This window comes from Chrysemys picta, chromosome 4 (assembly GCF_011386835.1).
Source record: "Chrysemys picta bellii isolate R12L10 chromosome 4, ASM1138683v2, whole genome shotgun sequence".
In the NCBI taxonomy this organism is placed as follows: Eukaryota; Metazoa; Chordata; order Testudines; family Emydidae; genus Chrysemys; species Chrysemys picta.
The window spans coordinates 96,305,126-96,326,287 of record NC_088794.1 but is presented as its reverse complement, the minus strand read 5'-3'; the positions used below and the strand labels follow the sequence as shown (position 1 = coordinate 96,326,287).

General features: G+C 42.9%; 2 protein-coding genes across 5 annotated transcripts in view; both read left to right on the top strand.

The window, feature by feature from the left end:
- Window positions 1–10,731, top strand: part of DISP2 (dispatched RND transporter family member 2) — a 123,825-nt gene extending 113,094 nt beyond the window's left edge. For all 4 annotated transcript variants that reach the window (XM_042857419.2, XM_005284711.4, XM_005284712.4 and 1 more), the window contains 2 exons: window positions 1,171–1,268; window positions 4,759–10,731. In XM_042857419.2, the coding sequence (XP_042713353.1) occupies window positions 1,171–1,268; window positions 4,759–8,184 (3,524 nt within the window). In that variant the 3' untranslated portion in view covers window positions 8,185–10,731. The remainder of the gene's footprint in view (window positions 1–1,170; window positions 1,269–4,758) is intronic.
- A 1,827-nt stretch (window positions 10,732–12,558) lies between these two features.
- KNSTRN (kinetochore localized astrin (SPAG5) binding protein) lies at window positions 12,559–21,093 on the top strand. Its single transcript, XM_005284716.4, has 8 exons — window positions 12,559–13,071; window positions 15,002–15,134; window positions 15,317–15,379; window positions 15,702–15,801; window positions 18,340–18,454; window positions 18,855–18,913; window positions 19,030–19,101; window positions 20,516–21,093. Exons 1-8 carry the CDS (start codon window positions 12,996–12,998, stop codon window positions 20,645–20,647), a joined length of 750 nt encoding a protein of 249 aa, XP_005284773.2. The 5' UTR covers window positions 12,559–12,995; the 3' UTR covers window positions 20,648–21,093.
- The last annotated feature ends 69 nt before the right edge of the window (window positions 21,094–21,162 follow it).

The window sequence follows — 21,162 nt, the reverse complement described above, 5'->3', positions numbered from 1 at the left end:
TTATCGGCAAGCAGAGCTGACTGAAATTTTGTATGTGATTTATTGGATTTCATGAAAAATTCTTCCCTTCGCCTCCACCCAAATAATTGTTGAAGGGTGTGTTTTTTTGGTTTTTTTTTAATTTAATTTTCTTCCAAAATTGAAAATTTCAAAATGTTTATTTTGAAATAATGAGAAAGTACCCATTTTATCTCTCAGTTTCTTACTCTTCTCTCCTTCTTTTTTCCCAACTGGAACAGTATGTAAAAAGTAAAAAAATGAAAATAACACTTTGCCGCAATTATTTTTTTTACACTTTTCCAGTGGAAAAAAGTAAATAAGAGAAAGTGGGGTTTTTTTTCCTCACTTCCACACCCTTCCATACACCCTTTTTAAATTAAAGAAATGGAGGAAAATAGTGAGGGAAAGGGGGGGACTATCCCAAATATTCAAAAGAAAAATCTTAATTTTGTTTTGAAATTTTTGTTTCAAATGTTTTCAGCAGAAATGAAATTGAAAAACGAAAAAATTCAAATGAAATGACAAGTGTTGATTTTTCTTTTGAAAAATTTTGACCAAAAGAAGAAATAAATCTGAGTCTGTTCTGTTGGTGGGGGCATTAGTATTCCATTTTACAGATGGGTGGGGAAATTGAGCACAGAGAGGTTAAGTGACTTGCCAGAAATAATACAAGTGAGTGGATTTATGGGAATAGCACCTAGATATTCTGATTCCCAATCCCCTGCTTTAAGTCATCCTTTTAAGTAAATGGTTCAACCACTGGAGAAACCACCAGTTTCTCAAGGCCTCAGCCCCTACCTTTCTCTCCACGACCAACTGTACAGACTTTTGTCAGGAGGTAACAGAAATGGCCTGAATCAGATCCACAATAGTTTCGCTGTAGAGAAATGAAATTCACAAGTGAAAATTATAATGAGAGAACCCCATGTCCCTCCTTTCCTGACCCTGACACATACGGAAAGCGTGATGGGGCAGAGGTCACATGAGGCAATTTGCACCCTTTATAGCCCTATCATTTATCAAGATCCATAAGCTCTGTTGCTCCATTTTAACTGATAGAATCATCAGTGGTAGACTTACACACAGCACTATGTTTTTTAAATAGACTAATTATTTCAAACAGTGTGGCTGATTCCTCCTCGGTTACCTAACTACATTTCTGTTTTTTAGGAAAGAGTTATTCTCAACTGGTGTTTATGTCCACAACTGCTGGGAGCTTGTGGAACTTGCAAGCGATTCAGTCCATGTGTCAAATTGAACAGGACAAGGTTAGTAATATCATGGGGAATGTATACACATGCAATCTCATTTCAATTTATTGGTTTAATCATTAACTAAAAGCTAGCAAGAAAAAAATTATATGAGAGATATAGTATCTTTCATCCTGGAGAATCCCAGTGGATTTTACAGGCTTATAAATAAAAGAATAACTTTACCTACCACTGAAATGCAGCTGCCTCTGGGCTGAAGAGCCTAGCTGTTTTATAGTACACACACAACAACTTGGGCAAGAACCTGATGATAGTATATCGAACTGAAACTATAGAATTTAGGGTGGTTAATGTAATTACTAAAAGAGGAATTTGGCCCATATACTGAGCCTAACACTCCACACACTACAGTGAGGAGGGCCATATAAACAGAAAGATTAGATTGGATTAGATTATGATAGTTTTGTGAAAAGCACCATGGGATCTTTATTAAACATAAGTGATCATATTCATCGGAAGTTGGCACCTCTAACGGCACAACATCCTCTCTAAATTAGGAGTGCCTAGTAAGTAGATGGAGCTAGATCAGCAATATGGCCTTCTATCCAGAGAGGACTGCACTGAATGTGACTAGACTTAACCTTCTAAATTGCCAATAATATTTTACATCCAATACCAGTAAGAATGGCTCCATGGTCTCCTGAATGCTCCTTGCTACAGTAGTAGAAAGACATAGCAGAGGACAGGACAGTGAGTGGAAGACAGGAGTATTAATTAGGGCTAGTTTATCAGTGATGGTAAGAAATACCAATAGCTAGTGTGCCCGAAGAGTTAAAAATGGAAGGGCTATGAAAGCCTTCCAAAGAAAAAGATGTCTGAATGTATCCTCTGTGCAAGTGCCAAGCAAAAGGGCCCCTGAGAAGGAAGGGAATAGTATTTGCCCTATGCAATTAACAAGGAAACAGTGTTAAGCATTGATTAGATCAGAGGTGGGCAAACTACAGCCCGCAGCCCACATCCAGCCTGCGGGACCGTCCTGCCTGGCCCCCGAGCTCCTGGCCCAGGAGGCTTGCCCCCCGGACCCTCCCCTGTTGTTTCCCCTCCCCCACAGCTTGCTCACTGTGCCGCCGGCGCAATGATCTGGGCAGCGGGGCTGTGAGCTCCTGGAGCAGTGCCATGGGTGGCTCCAGGCACCAGCACACCAAGCGCATACCTGGGGCGGCAAGCCGCGGGGGGCAGCCTGCCGGTCGCTCTGAGGGCAGCAGTCAGGGAGCCTTTAGTGGCATGCCTGCAGGAGTGTCCGCCAGTCCCGCGGCTTTGGCGGCAATTCAGCGGCGGGTACGCCAAAGACGCGGCACTGGTGGACCTCCCGCAGGCATGCTGCCGAATCCGCGTTACCAGCCGGACCTCCCACAGGCGCGCTGCCGAAAGCTGCTTGACTGCCATGCTTGGGGCGGCAAAATACATAGAGCTGCCCCTGGGTAGCGCAGCTGCAGAGCCCAGCCTGACCCGGTCTCTGTGCTGCATGGTGGTGGCGGCGGCGTGGCCCAGCTCCAGCTGGGTGGCGCAGCTGTAGCGCCACTAGCCACTGGTGCTCCACGCAGTGTGGTAAGGGGGCAGGGAGCAGGGGGGGTTGGATAGAGAGCAGGGGAGTTCGGGGTGGTGATCAGGGGGCGGGGGTCTGGATGGGGGTGGGGCGGTCGGGGGGGCAGTCAGGAAGGAGGGGGGTTGGATGGGGCGGCAGGGGTTCCGGGGGCAGTCAGGGGACAGGGAGAAGGGGTGGTTGGATGGGGCAGGGATCCCGGGCGGGCTGTCAGGAATGAGAGGAGGGGTTGGATGGGGCGGCGGGAGTCCGGGGGCAGTCAGGGAGCAGGGGTGTGTGGATGGGGCAGGGGCCCCGGGGGGGCCTGTCAGAGAACAGGGGGGATTGGATGGGGCAGGAGTCCCGGCGGGGGGGGGCAGATAGGAGGTGGGGACTGGGCCAAAAACCCCTCCCCTAACCGGCCCTCCATACAATTTACGAAACCTGATGCGGCCCTTGGGCCAAAAAGTTTGCCCACCCCTGGATTAGATCATGGTGGAAGAGAGTCTGTAGCACCTGCTACCCGCACAAAATTCTCTGTTACTCACACACTCTAGGGGCACCCATCCTTACCCCATTCCTAGGGCTCAGGTGTAACCTTACATTCTAGGGCACCCACGCTTACCCTGTTCCTAGGGCTCAGATGTAATCCTATTAATTTAGGCACCCATCCTTACCCTTCCTTTGGCTCAGGGCGTAACCTTAACCCTGCGGGTTTGCGGGGTCTTTTATCAATGAAAGAGCCTTACACAGTAATATCCTACTTAACTTCTATTTATTAACAATTACCCAACAACAACAAAATGCATATGCTAAACATACAATGCTCACCACTCCCAGTCCCAATAAGGCAGATGAACTTTTCTTGATGGCCAGTCAGAATCAGGTCATCTGGGGGACTCCAGTTTCTGCACAGTGTCATTAACAGAGTGTTGAGGTCTGGCAGCTCTGATCTTGGGGCTGTGTCCTGGAGTTGGTTTCTAAGAACTTCCTTTTGGACCCCAGTTTATATAGTGAAACTTCAGTCTTTCTTAGCTATTCCTTAACCAATCAGTTTACTAAAATTTTACTAACCACTCCTAACATATTGTAACAAAATTCTCTAACTAATCATGCCCCATCACCTTAATTGATTTAAACCTAGCAAAATTAATTATGTAACTGCCAGACAAAGACAGAGATCATACAGATAAACAATAGAGAAATGGGGACCATAAAGACAATAAAGAAATGAGGATTTCACAACCACAACTATTGATAAGTGATTTCTTGCCAGACAGAATGCTATCAAACTAAGTTTTCTTTAACCATCATAAGATCTGTTTCTTTATCTGGTGATGGTGGGTGCTATTAGGACAGGATCGCCTTCTTAACAGCCTGAGATTACATTGTTTTAATGTAATTTAGATGGAATGTGAGGATGTGATTTCCTGCTTCTTAGCTAATGGCTGCTGCTCTCCTAATATGAAGATAAAGGCCTAAGGCCTTACAATATGGCTACAGGAAAAGGCCTCATCCTTACAGCATTATGCCTCCTGCTTATGTCCTTCACAGAATGTCACTGCAGTGCAGAAAAAAGAAGCTTAAGAGAAAAAGGATAAAGGGTGTAAATATTCTCATTTTAGTGGTCCTAATCCAGAGAATGAATGTAAATTGAGGAAAGCTGCTGTCATGAGTAGTAGGACAATGGATTGAGGAAGAGTCCCAATTCCTAAATCAATGCAAAAAATACATAACGGGGGCTATTAATTTAGTTCTGGAAAAAATGCTGCCCAAACATCTTGTTTCAATGGCTACAATATATTGTATTTTGTCAACAGAAGGTTGGGGAGTCAGGGTTTATAAACATGGGGAGGACAGAATAATTCTTGTGAGAATTTAAACACTCTGCTGTATAAAGGCAGTGGGGTAAAAAGTTTTATAGGGAGAATCTAATCTGATGTTCTCCTATTGGCTGTTTTTCAGATCCGCTCACATGCTCATTTTGGGAATCTCTGCCAACGTACTGAAGGCAATGAATGCTGCCCAAGCTGGTCTCTGGGTAACTATATTGCTGTCCTTCACAACAGATCTTCTTGTTTGGAGATAACTCAAGTAGATGTCTCCCACACCCTGGCACTCCTCCGTTCCTGTGCCCCAGACTACCACAAAGGCATCCTTATTCCTTCTTGCATAGGTCCCAGGACTGGAAGAGAGAAACACTCTCAGTGTGCCAAAGTACCAGAAAAATGTACCCGGTTCAATGGTATTTACCAGCTTCTTCACTTCTTGGTTGACAGAGACTTTCTCAGTCTTCAGACAATGGAATATCAAGTGCCATCACTGAAATACAGCCTGCTGTTTTTGCCTACAAAGAAAGGAGCATCTATGATGGAAATCTACCTGGACAACCTTGAGTCATGGGACCTGTTTGATAATTACACATTAATCACTGGAATGGACCTGGGTCTTAAACAGAAACTATTTCAGCACTATCTTTTACTGGATACAATGTATCCAGTCCTGGCAATATTAGTCATTTTTCTAAGTATGACTTTTTATTTACGCTCAATCTTTATTACTTCTATGGTTCTTATGATTGTTGTCAGTTCTTTGATGATCTCCTTCTTCTTGTATAAGGTGGCCTTCAGATTCACCTATTTCCCTTTTGTAAATCTGACAGCAGTTGTCATTCTCAGTAGCATTTGCGCCAATCACACCTTTGTGTTTTTTGATCTCTGGAGCCTCAGCAAGAGCCAGAATCCTTCTGCAGGCCTCCTGCAGTGGATGAGCCAAACCATGCACCACTTTGGGTATCTCATGCTGGCGTCTTCCTTTACAACAGGTGCTGCTTTCTATGCCAGCTATATGAGCAATATAATTGCCATCTGCTGTTTTGCCATCTACATGGGCACCTGTGTATTGGTGAATTTAGTATTCATGGTAACTTGGCTTCCATCTTCTGTTGTGTTGTATGAACGCTACATAGCAACAAACTGCATTTATAAACCGGAAGACTACTGGAACTATAGTGGGCATAAAAGAGTTATTTTCTCTCTCCATCATATACTCAGGGGTCTCCAGAATACCTTGTGTGAAACCTCCAAGCTGTTATTTGAAAAGATTCTTCCATGTGGTGTTATAAAATTTCGTTACATTTGGATCTGCTGGTTTACAGCCTTGGCAATAGGGGGTGCCTACATTTCCTGTTTTAATCCTAAACTAAAACTCCCCAGTTTAGAGATGCCATCTGTCCAGATGTTTAGGTTAAGCCATCCCTTTGAAAGATATGATGCAGAATACTGTCACCAGTTCATGTTTGAGAGGCTGGAGCATGGAGAAGGACAACGCATGCCCATCACTATAGTCTGGGGCATACTGCCTGTGGACAATGGGGATCATTTCAATCCTAAGAGCAATGGCACGCTGGTGAAAGATACCACATTTACAATCCAAAATCCTGAAGCTCAAAACTGGCTCTTGGAATTCTGCCAAAAAGTGAAAAATCAAACTTTCTACTATTCTGATTTGGAGCAGAAATCTACAGTTTGTTTCATGGAAGAGTTTCACACGTGGATGGACAGTCGCCAGTGCTCCCAGCAAGATCACAGCTTCAATCTCTGCTGTAACCACTTCCCCTTCCCCTATGGAAGTGAAGTCTTCCTGCACTGCATCAAAATGATGATCATGGAACAAGGCAGAGATGGGGCTGAAACCTATGACTTGGGTCTTAGATTTGATGCAGAGGGAAACCTAGTTGCCTTGGTGCTACAGTTTCAAACTATTTATCACTACAGCTTCAACTACAGCAAAGCCAAACAATTCTACAATGAAATTGGCCACTGGATAACAGAGGAAATGAAGACTGCCCCCATGGGGCTTCAGAATGGATGGTACACCAGTAAACTAGAGCTATATAATCTCCAGCACAGTCTTAGCACAGAGACAATGGTGGTCATAGGGCTATCCATAACCATCTCTTTTGTGGTGCTGCTGCTCACCACCTGGAATGTCATTCTTAGCATATTCTCTGTTACAGCTATCACAGGCACTGTCCTGGTAACTGTTGGACTTTTGGTGCTGTTGGAATGGCAGCTCAATGCAGTGGAGTCTCTCTTCATTTCAGCAGCAGTAGGTCTCTCCACTGACTTTACAGTGAACTACTGTATTTCCTACCACTTGTGCCCACATTCTGATCGCCTGAGCCGAGTGGCCTTCTCTCTGAAGCAGATGAGCTGTGCCACTGCTATGGTGGCATCTGCTCTGTTTTCTGCAGGTATCATCATGCTGCCTGCCACAGTGCTGGCATACCGGAAGCTGGGGATATTCATAATGATGATCAAATGTATCAGCTGTGGATTTGCCAGCTTCTTTTTTCAGTCTCTATGCTGCTTCTTTGGCCCAGAGAAGAACTGTGGTCAGATCCTTTGGCCTTGCACCTATGTCCTGAAGGACTATTCTGATGACTCCAGGCCAAATGGAAGTTTTAACTGTGGGGGAGAAGAGAAGCAGAACAGATTACGGAAGGTGCAAGAGTCTAACACTGCAAATGAACAGTATGAGCTCCAGCCCTTGGCCAGAAAACTTAGTGACAGTTTTGACAACAGCACTTCCACAAGCAAATTGTCTAATCGTCCTTCTGTCCTATCTGAAGACATACAGCTCCAAGACAGCAGATGTCCCAGAATAGGAATCCATCCTTCTCTTGAAACAGACAGACAGAATCTGCAGGAGACACTAATGGATCACCATGTAGATCTTTGTCAGTGTCCCGCCTTGCAAACATCTTCTCCTTACAAACATAGTAGCACAGGAGCAGAAGCAGAAATTCATAGAGAGAGACTCTGCAGAGATTGTAGATGTCAAAAATATGGTCCAAAAGCCTGGGATGGAATCATGCTGGACTATCTTTATTCAGCCAGCATGAAAGATGAAGGACAGTTAAATAAATCTCAGTGTTCTAGAGACACTGCTCAACAACAGTCAGATTATACCTCAGAAAATAGTAATGTCCCTGAAGCTGAAATTTACAAATTTCACAGAGGCCTTTGTTCTCATAGCAGTTCTTTCAATGTGCTCAATGTCTCCAGTGAGATCTCTCTCAGTGATTTTGAGCAGAGCATAAAACTTGCTGAGTCATCCAGTTCTTGTCCCAATGTCTTAGATGTGTCTGATTCCTGCTGTGCAGCAGAGAGAGGTCACCTGAATGGGAAGAGAGACACCCTGAGGTTGGACCTGAGAGAGACTGTCTTTGACGTATCTCTACCAGCAACCCAGCAAAACAGCTCTTCTTGGAAAAACCGACTGGGATTAGGGAGTGAAGGTCCAGTTGTTTTACCAAACAGCCAACCAGATATGCCTGATGTTTGGATCAAACGATCCAGTGCACAAAATTCTGGTTACAGCAGCTGAAATCTCCAAGAAAGCAAAACTCAATTACAGAAGAAAACAGGAAATAAACCTCCTATTTACACTGTAAATATAAAATCTTTCCTCCCTTCTCTTTTTGAGCTAGGAATATTTCCAGATATTTCAGATGCAGAGATGCTTACATTTTCACTGAGTCAGCAAATCTGATATTAAAAAAATGAGGATTACAGATGAATTTTAATGCAGTAAAAAAATCTTTGACTGTCCAGCAGCCTGTGCCATATTCATAATTGTCCTGTTTGACATTCCCTACAGTGATTAGATTTGATTTCCTGCCAAGTACAAGAAAGAATGGGATAATGATTAAAGAGGTGACTCTCTCCAAATATTTAAAGAAATAAATCCCATGTACAAAAATATCTATAATTGTTAATCATTAGAATCTGACTAGTGGCGGGAGAAAGAACTGTTTCCTGTTGAAGCAGATCTCTGTTTTTATTAGCAGTCCAGGTTTACAAATTTCCCCAAAGGAATTGTATTCAGATATTCATTTAAATCTGTCCAATGAGTGTTTTTCAACTGGTATGGTCTGTTACTCTTCAACGAGAAGACTATATAATCCAGCCCCAAATATCTTTCAGATCAGGATTTCAGCTGGTTTTGCTGGAGAGAACTCCTTCTGACACTGCTTCAATGTGGGGTTTTCCTTGACAGAAAGCCATCTCCTTGTCCTCTGTGACTTGGGCAGCTTGTGTTTCATGTTCATAGCTAGTTTCTATCCCAGGCAAAAATGTAAAAATATTTTTAAAGTTGGCATATCTGCTGTATCTTGAATTTTACTTTTTTCTTTACCAGAAAAAAAACAAAAAACAAAACAAAACGTTGTCTTTATCTGTTACAGTAAGAAAAAGCTTGCTCTCTAAAAATCAGCATAAAAATAAATATTTATGACAAACTTTCCTGAACACCGTGATACCTTGTGCCTTTGCTATGAATATTGTGATTTGTTTTCTTTATGTTGTACATGCCTAATGTGTTTTCTTATGGCATTAGCACGAGAAAATTTGCACCTCTGAGCTTCCATCCATCAATATGCACACTGTAGCTATCTATTCATTCATATTAGCTATCTGGGAAACTCACCAAGGTTGGCTGGTGCAGGTTAGCAAGAGCTAAGAAATTCAAAAAAGCAAGAAATTCAAGTTGGAACACTGGACCTTCTGGTTTGTATTTAATATGGTTCAATTTTCCAATTTGATTTTATCTTATGTTTGCCTAGATCCCATATGGATGGCACCTACAACTTGCATTTCAGCTCTACAGTAATAAATACAAAAAGTGACTTGAGAATACACGGTGACTTCGTTCTTCTGTAAATTGGGACCTCATATTCATTGTTTGCAATGATTTGTAGCCCACATCTGAAAACGTCAGCAAATATGATATAAGCATTCCAGAAAGTCAATGACAGATTTTATAAATATCTCTTTTTTTTTGTTTGTTTTTTGCCCGTATCATTGTGTAAGTGGGACACGTGTGTGCGGGGGAAGGAGGGGAGGAGGAGGAGAATCATCTGATTGAAATATAAAACTAAGGCCTAGTTCTGCAAGCTGATCTAAACTAGAAGATTTACACCTGCACAGATCAGCTTGCACAATTGGGGCCTCAGGGAAGAGCTGATTATGTAAAAACTTATCCTTTAGCAGTATCTACTAGTGCAAAGTTACAGAGCAATAAAGTTAATAACTAAATGTAATATTTCAAATGACCAGCAACAGTTCTGAGACCTCCCTGTGAGAGATCTCTCTTATAATTGTAACAAAAGCCTGATAAAACTAGTAGCAGCAAGGCTGGTCTTGGCTCAGTGGTGAGAAAATCAATATCTCTGTGTTTTATCTCAGGCACTGATCCTGCAAAGACTTACCGGTACATACTTGCTTAATTTTAAAAATGTAACTCATTCTAATGGTATGCCAGAGTATGTGATATCCTTGAATAGAAAAGCTTATCTATCAGATTTGGTAAAAGAAGGAAGACACAAACAAGATAAATATTTAGAAGTATGGAAATACCTTGGATTATATATTCAGAAAAATAAAAAACAGCAGCAAAAGCTAAAACTATCTACCAACCCTTCTTCAAATATTGAGGACAAGCTCTAAGTTCCAAAGGGCTTGTAGGTCTCTTAAAAGGCAAATAAGCTAAAGGATGTTTGGGGGAAAAAAGATTGGCTTACTTGTTAAAAGAGAGAGAGAGAGAAAATATGAAATTTGTCTGAAAAATCTGATCAAGTTCTCATTTTTAAGTAGGGAGTTTTCAAAAATATAGTTATATGTCTGTGACCTCTAAGCACACTTTTTAAGGGGCAACCAACAGCCACAATGCAATTTTGGGTGTGTTAAGAGTTTCCATTACAAACCATATTTTTTAGGATTTTAGAGTCCATAAAATGTGCTTCCGTCTTAATTGGTCAAATTCATGCCTGTATATTCATACCCATGACTAGTGTACCATTATTTCCCACTATTTGGGGACTGTGTGTATCACTGTATCTGTTGAAATAATTTTAAAATAAATCATTAAAAAACAGATGGCCACTGTTGTCACATATTGTAAACACTTGCAGCACTGTTTCCCCCACATCAGCCCCTGTGACTAAAGCTGATCAGAAAATTTCATCAGAAGTTTTTTGCTGGGAAAAGCTGTTTTTGACGAAGCTTCCCCCCCCCAAAAATTGTATCATTTTTTATGAAATTTCCCATAAAAATATTCAATATGAAAATTTTCATTTTGGAAAAAAATCTAAATTTTGTTTCAAATTTTATTTTCATTTGTATATTATTTGCATGTTATTTCCTAACATGTCAGCAGTAGTAGTTCACAATATATTTGTATATATACCATATATATAGTAGTGCATATACATATTGTATTATGCCATGTCAGCTGTAGTGCATAATAATTGAAATATTCTCTTATTTGTGAAATCATTAAGTTTAGTACTGATCAATGTGTTTCCTGCTTGTGTTAGAGTGATAAGGCAGGTGAGGTAATATCTTTTATTGCAGTGATTCTCAACCTTTCCAGATCATTGTACCCTTTTCAGGAGTGTGAGTTGTCTTGTGTATCCAAAGTTTCACCAAACTTAAAAACTGCTTGCTTACAAAATCAGGCATAAAAAGACAAAAGTGTCACCTCATACTATTACTGAAAAATTGCTTACTTTCTCATTATCATATAAATCAATTGGAATATAAATATTGTACTTTTATTTCAGTGTATACATTATAGCGCAGTATAAACAAGTCATTGTCTGTTTGCTAGTGATTTTTATGTAGCCTGTTGTAAAACTAGGCAAAGATCTAGATGAATTGATGTGTGCCCTGGAAGACCTCTACGCACCCCAAGGGTACGGGTACCCCTGATTGAGAACCACTGTTTTATTGGACCAACTTCTGTTGTGAAAAAGTCAAGCTTTTGAGATACACAGAGCTCTTCTTCAGGTCCTGCGTGTGGTGTAAGGAAAGGTTGACATTCAAGTTATGCACTAGTTACTATGCACACCTCGACCTCTTAACACATAATAAAATAATGTATAAATAATACAAAATAGTATACAATTGAAAACATTACAGATAAAATTTGAAATGTGAAACAAACACAACAAAAGGAACATTTTCAGAATATCCGTTGTGAAGGAAATTGTAAAAATAGTCGGTTTTCTTTCCATTTGGAATGAAAACAAATTTCAAAATGCCCATTTTCCTGTGAAATAGAAACCCCAAGTTCGCAGCAGCTCTGCTCCTGCCTCCCTGCAGCTACCCTGCCTAGCCGGTGACAGTGCTAGGTCAGTGGGCGCCCTACCAGGAATATTCCTCCCCCACCCCCTACAAGTTACTAATTGCACTTTCCCACAAACCAAAAACGAGGGGGGGGCCTTGTCCTGCTCTGAACAACTGCTTAGTCTGCCTATGCCTAGCTCCGCCGCTGGGTCAAGACAGCACCACGCAGCCCCAGCCCCACAGCACTGCTGGCTACTGCAAGTCTGGGCGGGTCCGCAGCGGGGCGAGGGGCCGGGCAGGGCTAAATGGGGGTGGCCGCCCTGCTGCGCCCTTGGCTCCCTCGCAGCCGCCGGGCAGCACGGAGCAGGAAAGCCGCCTCCCCCCAAGCCATAACGCAGCATCGCGGCGCCCTGGCCGCAGCGCAAACCCCTGCAGGGTAGACGGCTCCGCCCGAGGGAAAGCCCCCCCCGCCCCACAACGGGGCACGTGCCTGGTGACACGTTCCCTACGTCTCCGACTTGCCCGCCCCAGCTCAGGGCAATGAATTCGTGGGGGGCGTCGCTTTCCCTACTGCGCATGTGCACACACTTGGCGGTACCTGCGCACTATGGAGACGCCATCAGCTGGCTTTGCGCCTGCGTGCCTCTTCGCCCCGCCCTTCCCATTTTCAAACGGCAGCGGGAACGGCCCCCACCCAGAGAGGTGCCTGTCGCTGTTATCTCTCGCTGTCCCGCGAGCCGGCACCCGGTCCGGGGCCCCTTCGTTCCCGCTCTGGGCAGCGCGCGGGACGGGTCAGGCCCGGCTCTCGGGTGGGGGTGGGGAGGCGCTTTCCTAGAGCCCGACACGCCCGGGTTTCGGTTGCAAAGCCAAAGGGTGGGAGCGGCCGTGCTGTTCCCGCGGGCCTGGCCGAGCCCTGCGGAACGTCCCCTGGGGCTTCCAAACGCTCGCTGGGCTGCTCGGGGACACGTCTCCCGTCCTCACCCCCGGAAAAGCCTCCTGGGAGTTGATCAGCGCGTCCTTCCCGTGTCACCCTTGGCGCGTCCAGGCTCGCGCTGCAGAGACCCGCCGGCCATGGAGAACGAAAATTCCAGGATCCCGGTCTACAGCTTCCATCACCCCACAGCGCTCTCCCGTAGCGTCCCCCCAGGTCAGTGACACAGCGGGGGTGTCTCAGCGGTGCTGCTGCTCGTCCTCTGCCTCCCTTCTTTCCTTAGAGCAAGGATGGGAGAACGGAGCCTTTTGAGCTGCAGCGAAGTATTATTGCCTACTTCTACATACATGTGGTCTCTTATATTGTGAAACATTAATATGTTAAATTTGCAAATGCCTCTCTTGGAATTGACACCTCCTCATCTATTATTGGGAGTGGACTACATCCACCCTGATTGAATTGGCCCTGTCAACACTGGTTCTCCACTTGCGCAGGTACTCCCTTCTCTTCATTTGTCATTAATATGTTACTTTTTCAAGACCCCTCTTTTCATTGGCTGAGCACCTGTTTGTATCTCAAAACCAGTTGGTTTTTTGTAAAACATAGGGTGGGAGAGGGTGTGCTAGAAGAGTCCATTTTTATTTTATTATTTATTATCATTATTATTGCAAAGTAGGTTGGTGGGAAAGAATACAACCCCTTCCATTTTTAGGAGTAAAATGGCCCGGGGCACTTGACTTTCAGAAGGCTGATGAGAGATGGCATTGAGGGGCTTTTGGATTCAGAGGGTGACATAGGTCTTAACTTTCTAGAGCATTAACTTTGTTCTCTAAAGAATCAGAGATAAATGCTTGTCAATATCTTTTAGTAAAACCATGGGTATCATGGGTGTTTTTAATTTGCAGAATGGTTTTAATCTTACTAATAACTATTATAGTTCATCCAATATTAAACCCTGTAATTATGCTGCATTCTTAACTGTAACAGTGATAAATAGAAAACTCTTAGCATGCCATCCTCATGTGTTCATAATCTCTTGAAACTTGTATTTTGGGCAGAAACTCTCCATGCTTGGCCTCCTAGGTTTGTCTTCATTCCCTGTGTTTTTAATGTGTTTGTGGGATAACAAATGTGTGTTAACTATCTCTGTAAAAACATAGTGGAGCCAAGGCATGTTAGTTTTGCTACTGGATTAACTAGGTGAAATCAGTCCCAGGAGAGCATATAGTGCTGACCGCACCGCTCCGTTTTGAATTTTACAGCAAGATAGCTATCACACATTTGTTATCTCATTCTTTTTTCGAAATCAGTTTGCATCATTGCTGAGCTTTTTCAAAAATTCTCCTATTGTTGGTCTAGTGCTGGTGCAACTCACCAGTGCTAGCAATATTGGTAGGGCCAGCATAAGCCAGGTAAAGTCATCTTAACCACAGTTTTGCCTAACTTTGCTCAGAGGAGGTTAAAACAATACGATGGCCAAAACCCATGTGTGGCTGCTCTACATTAATGCTCCTATTGCTAGCCTGTAGCTGAACTTCCAAAACTGCTTGGTGTGAACAAGGCTCTACATAATTAGTGGAAATATCAGATGTTAAAGAGTGGCCAGATCATCATGACATACAGTCTGACTGTATATTCAGAGAGCAAGCTTTCTCATGACCTTGTGTGACATTCATCTTAATGTTAGAAGTCTGGAGTTGCTTAAGCAACATCAAATTAGATCTTCTAACCCTAAAAGTGTTAAATAGATCTGTTCTTCATTTGACACTGAACAACTTTCACTATCAAAGCAGTATTCATGTACCCACCTGATGCTGAAATGACTGTCTGTGTCATTAAATCTGGCTGTCAAGCTATCCCATCCAGTGCTGGAATGGTAAACTACATTCTAAAATTGCTTACCGTAGCCCATCCAGGGCTTAAGTAACACATTTTTCATTCTGAGCCTGTATTTTGTTCAGAATTTGGAGGGATGGGGTGCGGCGTGCTACTTAGTCATCATTACTTCACATCTTGTTAGAGTGAGATGTTAACATACAAGTGATTCCTCCAAAGTTCAATATTTCTTTGCTAATGTGGAAGTTGGAGGACTATTTTCTCTTGTTAGTTCCTCACAGTGTTCGGTGACGCTTGTATCTTGTTCCAGACATACAGACGCCATTTCCATCGAAGAAACAACGTATCAACAAAACAGTTGAGCCAGAATTCAGCAAAGATCCCAATTTCACTTTTAGCTCAAATGTTCCAGAGGATGGTGTCTTCAAAGCCAAAAACCAAGGGTAAATGAAAAATACATGCACTGACAAACTTCAGGTTTTTAATAACTTGAAAATGTCTAAAAGGTACTCCAGTCGGTAGCAAAAAATATGCATAGAAAATCAGGCTTTTGTTAAAGTGATAGTTGGTTTGATGGCTTGGCAAAATGCTACATGCTTTGATAGTAATACTTCTACCTTTTTAGTCTCTGTAGGTCTACCAAGAAAGTGGAGCCTCTTTCTAAAAAGACAGCAACAACTGCACGAGGGTAAGTTGGTGCAAAAAAAAAAAAACCCCATCTCAAATAGTACTATTAGCTGTCCTGATGAGGCCCAGCCTTGTATGGCAATGAACAGTATGGCCCTATGTGCTGATGGCCAACAATAAACTCAGGCTACATGGAGCCCAAAACAATCTAGTAGTTAGTTCAGTGCGCACTCCATCTTTCAAGAGAGGAAGCTACACTACTGCAGGTGCACAACATTGTCTGACACTTCCCTGGCTGAAGCATGTCTTAACCATATGCTTAGCTGAATACTAACCATAAACTGGCATCTGTTAAATCCTCGGTGATGTGTAACTCTTGACAGACCCCTGAGCCGATACAGATTGGAGACAGAGCTAAAGACGAAGAACCAGTTGTTGGAAATAGCCAAACAGCAACTGCACTCAAAGCTGGCAGGAGCACAGGTAAAAAGCAATACTTGGCTGATCATCTTGTTAAAAGATTATCTGGTAATACTTTTATGAGCTGTGTGCGGAATAATGCTATGGCTAATGGAGTCCAAATAAGATCTCTTCTGTTCCCATAAAAACAACGAGGAGTTCTGTTCCCATGTACCACACTCCCAATGTACTTGTTTAAAGCTGTGACTGAAGCCTGCTATTAGGTCTAGTATGTGAAATAGAAGGCAATGAGTTTGTCAAGATTCAGGGCTAGCTGCACCTCTTGATCTTTCTAGCTTTTAGGCCTTGACCCTTCACATCTCAGGCAAAATCATGTGATTCTTCCACTCTTAGACCAGGCTGTAGGCTACACTACCAAGTGGGACTATTCAGTAGATCCAACTGGATTAGGGTACCTGCAGTTCTTCCCTTCAGGAACTGTGACCAGTGGTGAACACAGTGACACAAAACAGGCTTCTTTTAAGGTGTTCTTAAATCTGAACAGTGGGAGCACAGCATAAGAATACTCCTGGGGCATTCTGTGCCAAGAAATTAAAAATTCTGCGCACACTATTTTAAAATTTTGCAAATTTTATTTGTCAAAATAACACTATATAATCACGCGAGTTTCAATTATTTTGGAAATTTATTTCAAAATATCTGTCAGTAAGTATGTCTGTAACAATACCACATGCATGTGCGCGCGCACACACACAGAGTCCCCCAGGAGTAGCGTTAAAGAAACCCCTATGACAACCCAGTGTACTGTTTCTCTGCCCCCTTCCTCTCCCAGAGCCAGCTGGGGGGCCAGACACCCACAACCCCTCCCCACCAGAGCCCAGCTGTGTTTGACTTTTCCCCCCTGCCAATACACCCAACCCCCCTCCCCCCAGAGCCCAGTTGCAGGGCCCACCTGTCCCAGATACCTGCACCACCACCCCTCTCCCGAGCCCAGCTGCAGGCCCCGCTGCCCAAACACCCGCCCCTCTCCCCTCCAGAGCCCAGCGATCCAGTGGGAGAAACAGCCTACTGCTAGGTCCCAAGCTTGTGGAGAGTTTCCTGCGTGCCATGTCTCCTTCCCTCCGGGCATGTGGGGAACTGCAGCTGCTGGGAATCCTCTAGCTCAAGGGTAGGCAACCTATGGCACACGTGCCGAAGGCAGCACGCGAGCTGATTTTCAATGGCACTCACACTGCCTGGGTCCTGGCCACCGGTCCGGGGGGCTCTGCATATTAATTTAATTTTAAATGAAGCTTCTTAAACATTTTAAAAACCTTATTTACTTTACATACAACAATAGTTTAGTTATATATTATAGACTTATAGAAAGAGACCTTCTAAAAACATTAAAATGTTTGACTGGCACACGAAACCATAAATTAGAGTGAATAAATGAAGACTCGGCACACCACTTCTAAAAGGTTGCTGACCTCTGCTCTAGCTCTTCCCCCTGCCCCCCAGCCATTTCTTCTGTGTGTGAACTGGGCTCTGCTGGGTCCAGCGGCCCCTTGTGGCGGCCAGCAGCACTGTAGCACATTTCTGTGGGAAGAAAGGAAATTCTGCGCGCACAACATTAATTTCATTAATTTCTGTGAAATTCTGCATGATGCAGAATTCCCCCAGGAGTAAAACAAAACATTTTAAATATTAAATTATCAGATTTATTAAAACAAAAGTCTTGTTTACCTAAAAGCTTAAGTAGGCCTATATTACCCTAGACCCACTGATCTCTTGGGGAGCAGTCTGTTGCCTACACTCAATAGTTTCTGCTTCAGTCTCTTCCTCTTACTCTGACCCTTAACATTTTAACTTCCTCCACAGCATGGCCAGGTCTACACTATAAACTCTTGTCAGCAAAGCTATGTCCGTCAGGGTTCTAAAGAGCTATGCCAGCAAAAACACCTACTGTAGATGCAGTTGTACCAGCAAAACTGGGCTTTTGCTGGTACAACTGCATCTACAGTAGGTGTTTTTGCTGGCATAGCTCTTAAGCTATACCAGCAAAACTGTGGTTTTACTGGTATAAGCTGTGTCTATACTAGGAATGCTTTGCTGATAAAATATGCTGGTATAGCTATACCAGCCAAGTGCTCCTACTGTAGACCTGGTCTTTCTGTTTATAAACCCTTCTGAGGTTTTGCTTTCTCCTTGTGGGACTGAGACATTCCTGGATAAACGTGTTTTAGCAAGTCAGTAGGGGGTCTAGCCAGCACTCCAGAATAAATAACTCCAGGACTGTTCATCAAGTGGTTGCTGAGATGGGCTGTTCAAGATTTACTGTCACGCCGCCTCCACCCTTCCCTTGGGATGCATTTAATTAGCAACTTGTTAGGAATTAACACAACATATGCCTACAGTAATTGAATCAAGAGATGCCTGTAATAATTTACTACTAACTCCAAATCTGTCAGTATTAAAAAGTGGTGAGCACTAAGTCTGTCCAAGAACTTATCTCCAATGTATTGGGAGCAGGTATGGCTGCTAACTGGAAAGAAGATGGGAGGGAACAGGAAGAATCTTTTTAGGGGCTTTATTGACTTCTAACTTGTGTGGTACTGATAGGGCACTATAAAAGACTTAAGAGAAAAGAATGAAATCCTGGAAGAAGAAGTTCAAAAGCTGAAGAAATTTCAAGATAACTGTATGGTGATTTTAGAAAGCAGAAATATTGATCCAGGTAAGGACTAACTATTTCAGTTCTGAGCATAAGATGGGGAGCTAGCCCCCCATCTCCACCCATTATGATAATTGGTACCCTGATTCTTCAGGTGTGACCTTTTTGTTGTAACCAAGGAGCTCATGTGACATTCATTCTTGATTTCAGTGTAGCAGAGATTTTGGCATAACACTAATCACTCTGGGCTGAAAGGGAGAAGTTGTTCCATCTGGCTCTCTGCTTACTACAGAAGAACCAGACTCACAACTCCCCAGAATACTTGATTTGCTCGTAATGTAAGTTTAGAGGCTGATTCTGCAGTGAAGTGACTTAATACTGTGGGTGAAGGTGAGGTCTAACAGCTAGTAGGGAATTGTATGGGTAACTACTAAAGAAGCTTATGAAAGTATTTATAAACCAGTTACAGGCAATGAAATCTTGGAGGAAGAAGATACGAAGGAGTGTCAGAAGCAGACAATGGTGAGAACTTGTCAGAGTGGAATTGGGTTAAGCAGACTTTGTTTAAATTGATGATAGAGGCAATTGCTGTGTGATGCAGAATCTGGATAAACTAGATGCTTTGGACTTTTCTTCAGTTGCTGACAGAGAAGCTTAAAGAAGAACTGAGACTATTCAGCCAAATGGCTGAAAAACAAGAGGAGCTTCTGGTAAGACAACCCTTTCCTTCATCCCAAACCAGGCAATTGAATATCTGGGGTTAGCTGAAATTCTGAAGTTTGGTTTTCCTGGGTTCTCTTCAAGCAAACTAATGTACTGTAGCAGGCCTTTTACCTTGCCTCCTGTCTTCAATTCTAAATATGCATGTAGTAAGGACATTCTAGATGGTATTAAGTCCCCAAAGAGATGAGAAGGGATTACAGTTTAAATCTGTCACGTCACTGAAATTAACAGCCAGTTTAACTTGGAAGATCCAGTATAATCAGGATTAAGTGTAGTCAGAACTGGAATGAGAGGCCTCCAAAAGAGAATGAAGGGTGCATCAGGACGCTAATGATTCTGAAAATAGCAATGAACCAATGTCACAGAATGGTGGGAAAGGGTGGCAGCAATGTTCTGGAAGTGCAAATTTACATATGTGCTGAGAAGTTTCTGCTACTTAGGGTCACTAAAGATCTCATGACCCTATTCACAATGGATGATGCATTAGACTTCATGGGGAAAAGGATGGTCCAGTAGTTAGGGCACTAGCCTGGAACTCAGACTTGGGTCCAACTCTCTGCTCTCACACAGACTTCTGGTGTGACCTTGGGCATGTCATCTGGTCTGTGCCCCACTTTCCAATCTGTACACAAGGAGAACAGTACTTACCTTCCTTATGGGGGTCTTAAAAATAAATTAAGTTGCCAAGTGTCAGATGCTACAATAATGCCCATATAACTACCACAGGTAGCATCCTAGCCAAATTTCAGTTATCTATGTAGCAGTGTTTCAGAAGTGGCTCTTCAGGGTGAGAACTCCTACTATGCCAACTAGCATGGTAAGTTCAGAATACCCGAGATTCCTTAAACCGTGGTCTTTACTGAATTAACTTTGATTCAGTTGGATGAAGACCAAAAAAACAATACTTAGTTGTGCTCTCACTTGATCAGCAGGCGTTTTGAAGTTACCAAGGGCTGGGCTTGAACAGGATGTCTTAGTAAGAAATTGATGCTTTGGGGTAAGGTGCTGACAAGAAATGGGGCTGAAGCAAAGTGGTCTTCCTGGTATGGCTTGACTTACAATAAGTCCATGTGCTTTTAGCTCTGCCACCTCTGTGGAGTCATACATATTTGTAAAAAGCAACAGAGGGTCCTGTGGCACCTTTGAGACTAACATAAGTATTGGGAGCATAAGCTTTCGTGGGTAAGAACCTCGCTTCTTCAGATGCAAGTGAAGAAGAATCTTGCATCTGAAGAAGCGAGGTTCTTACCCACGAAAGCTTATGCTCCCAATACTTCTGTTAGTCTCAAAGGTGCCACAGGACCCTCTGTTGCTTTTTACAGATTCCAACTAACACGGCTACCCCTCTGATACGTATTTGTAACAATCCCTACTGTACACTAACTTGCTCTTTCCGTATAGACAGCAACAGCTATGTGGAAACTGGCAGAGAATGACCGAAACAATTTCCTGGAGAAGCAGGCATCCTTTCAGAGAGAAATAGAAGAGTATGCTGCCACTGTTGGTCAGGTGGAGCTCCTCTTGGACATATGAGGAGTAAGGACTAATCTTTGTCATGTTTGTGCCCTTATCAGCTTCTCATGACATATGTGTGACTCTGATCCAGGAGCATAGTTTACTGTAAACAAAGGAATTAAAGGTTACTGATGGGTCACAGAGTACACCAGATCCCTTTTTAAGTGGACGGATAAACATAATAGAGATGTATTAGTCAGTCATTCCACCATAGGAGATTCCCCTTCATAACATAACTATATATATATATATAGTTATTTTTTACTCTTTTGTAAATGTGATCTATTTAAAAAAAAATCCTTTCAAGCTTTGTGAATTTACATGTATTGCTTAGACATTTTAAGCTGTAAAATTGATTTGTCTTGATGGGGGAAAAAACCCTCCTGTTTAGGCTTATTTTAATGCCTGCCTTTTGTTACTCAACTGTATTTTCATATTTCTAGTAAACATCTTATTACCCCTAACTCACGTGTGGATTAAGTGGAGTGAAACTATCATCACTTTTCCCAAACAGCTGTTCTTGCTCTCCTAGC

What these genes read in the sequence shown, in the direction of transcription:
- KNSTRN (XM_005284716.4), top strand. Translation starts at nt 12,996, where the DNA reads ATGGAGAACGAAAATTCCAGGATCCCGGTCTACAGCTTCCATCACCCC. An exon ending in CTCCCGTAGCGTCCCCCCAG is followed by an intron (nt 13,072 to 15,001) that starts GTCAGTGACACA and finishes ATCTTGTTCCAG; the next exon opens with ACATACAGACGCCATTTCCA. An exon ending in AGTGTCAGAAGCAGACAATG is followed by an intron (nt 18,914 to 19,029) that starts GTGAGAACTTGT and finishes ACTTTTCTTCAG; the next exon opens with TTGCTGACAGAGAAGCTTAA.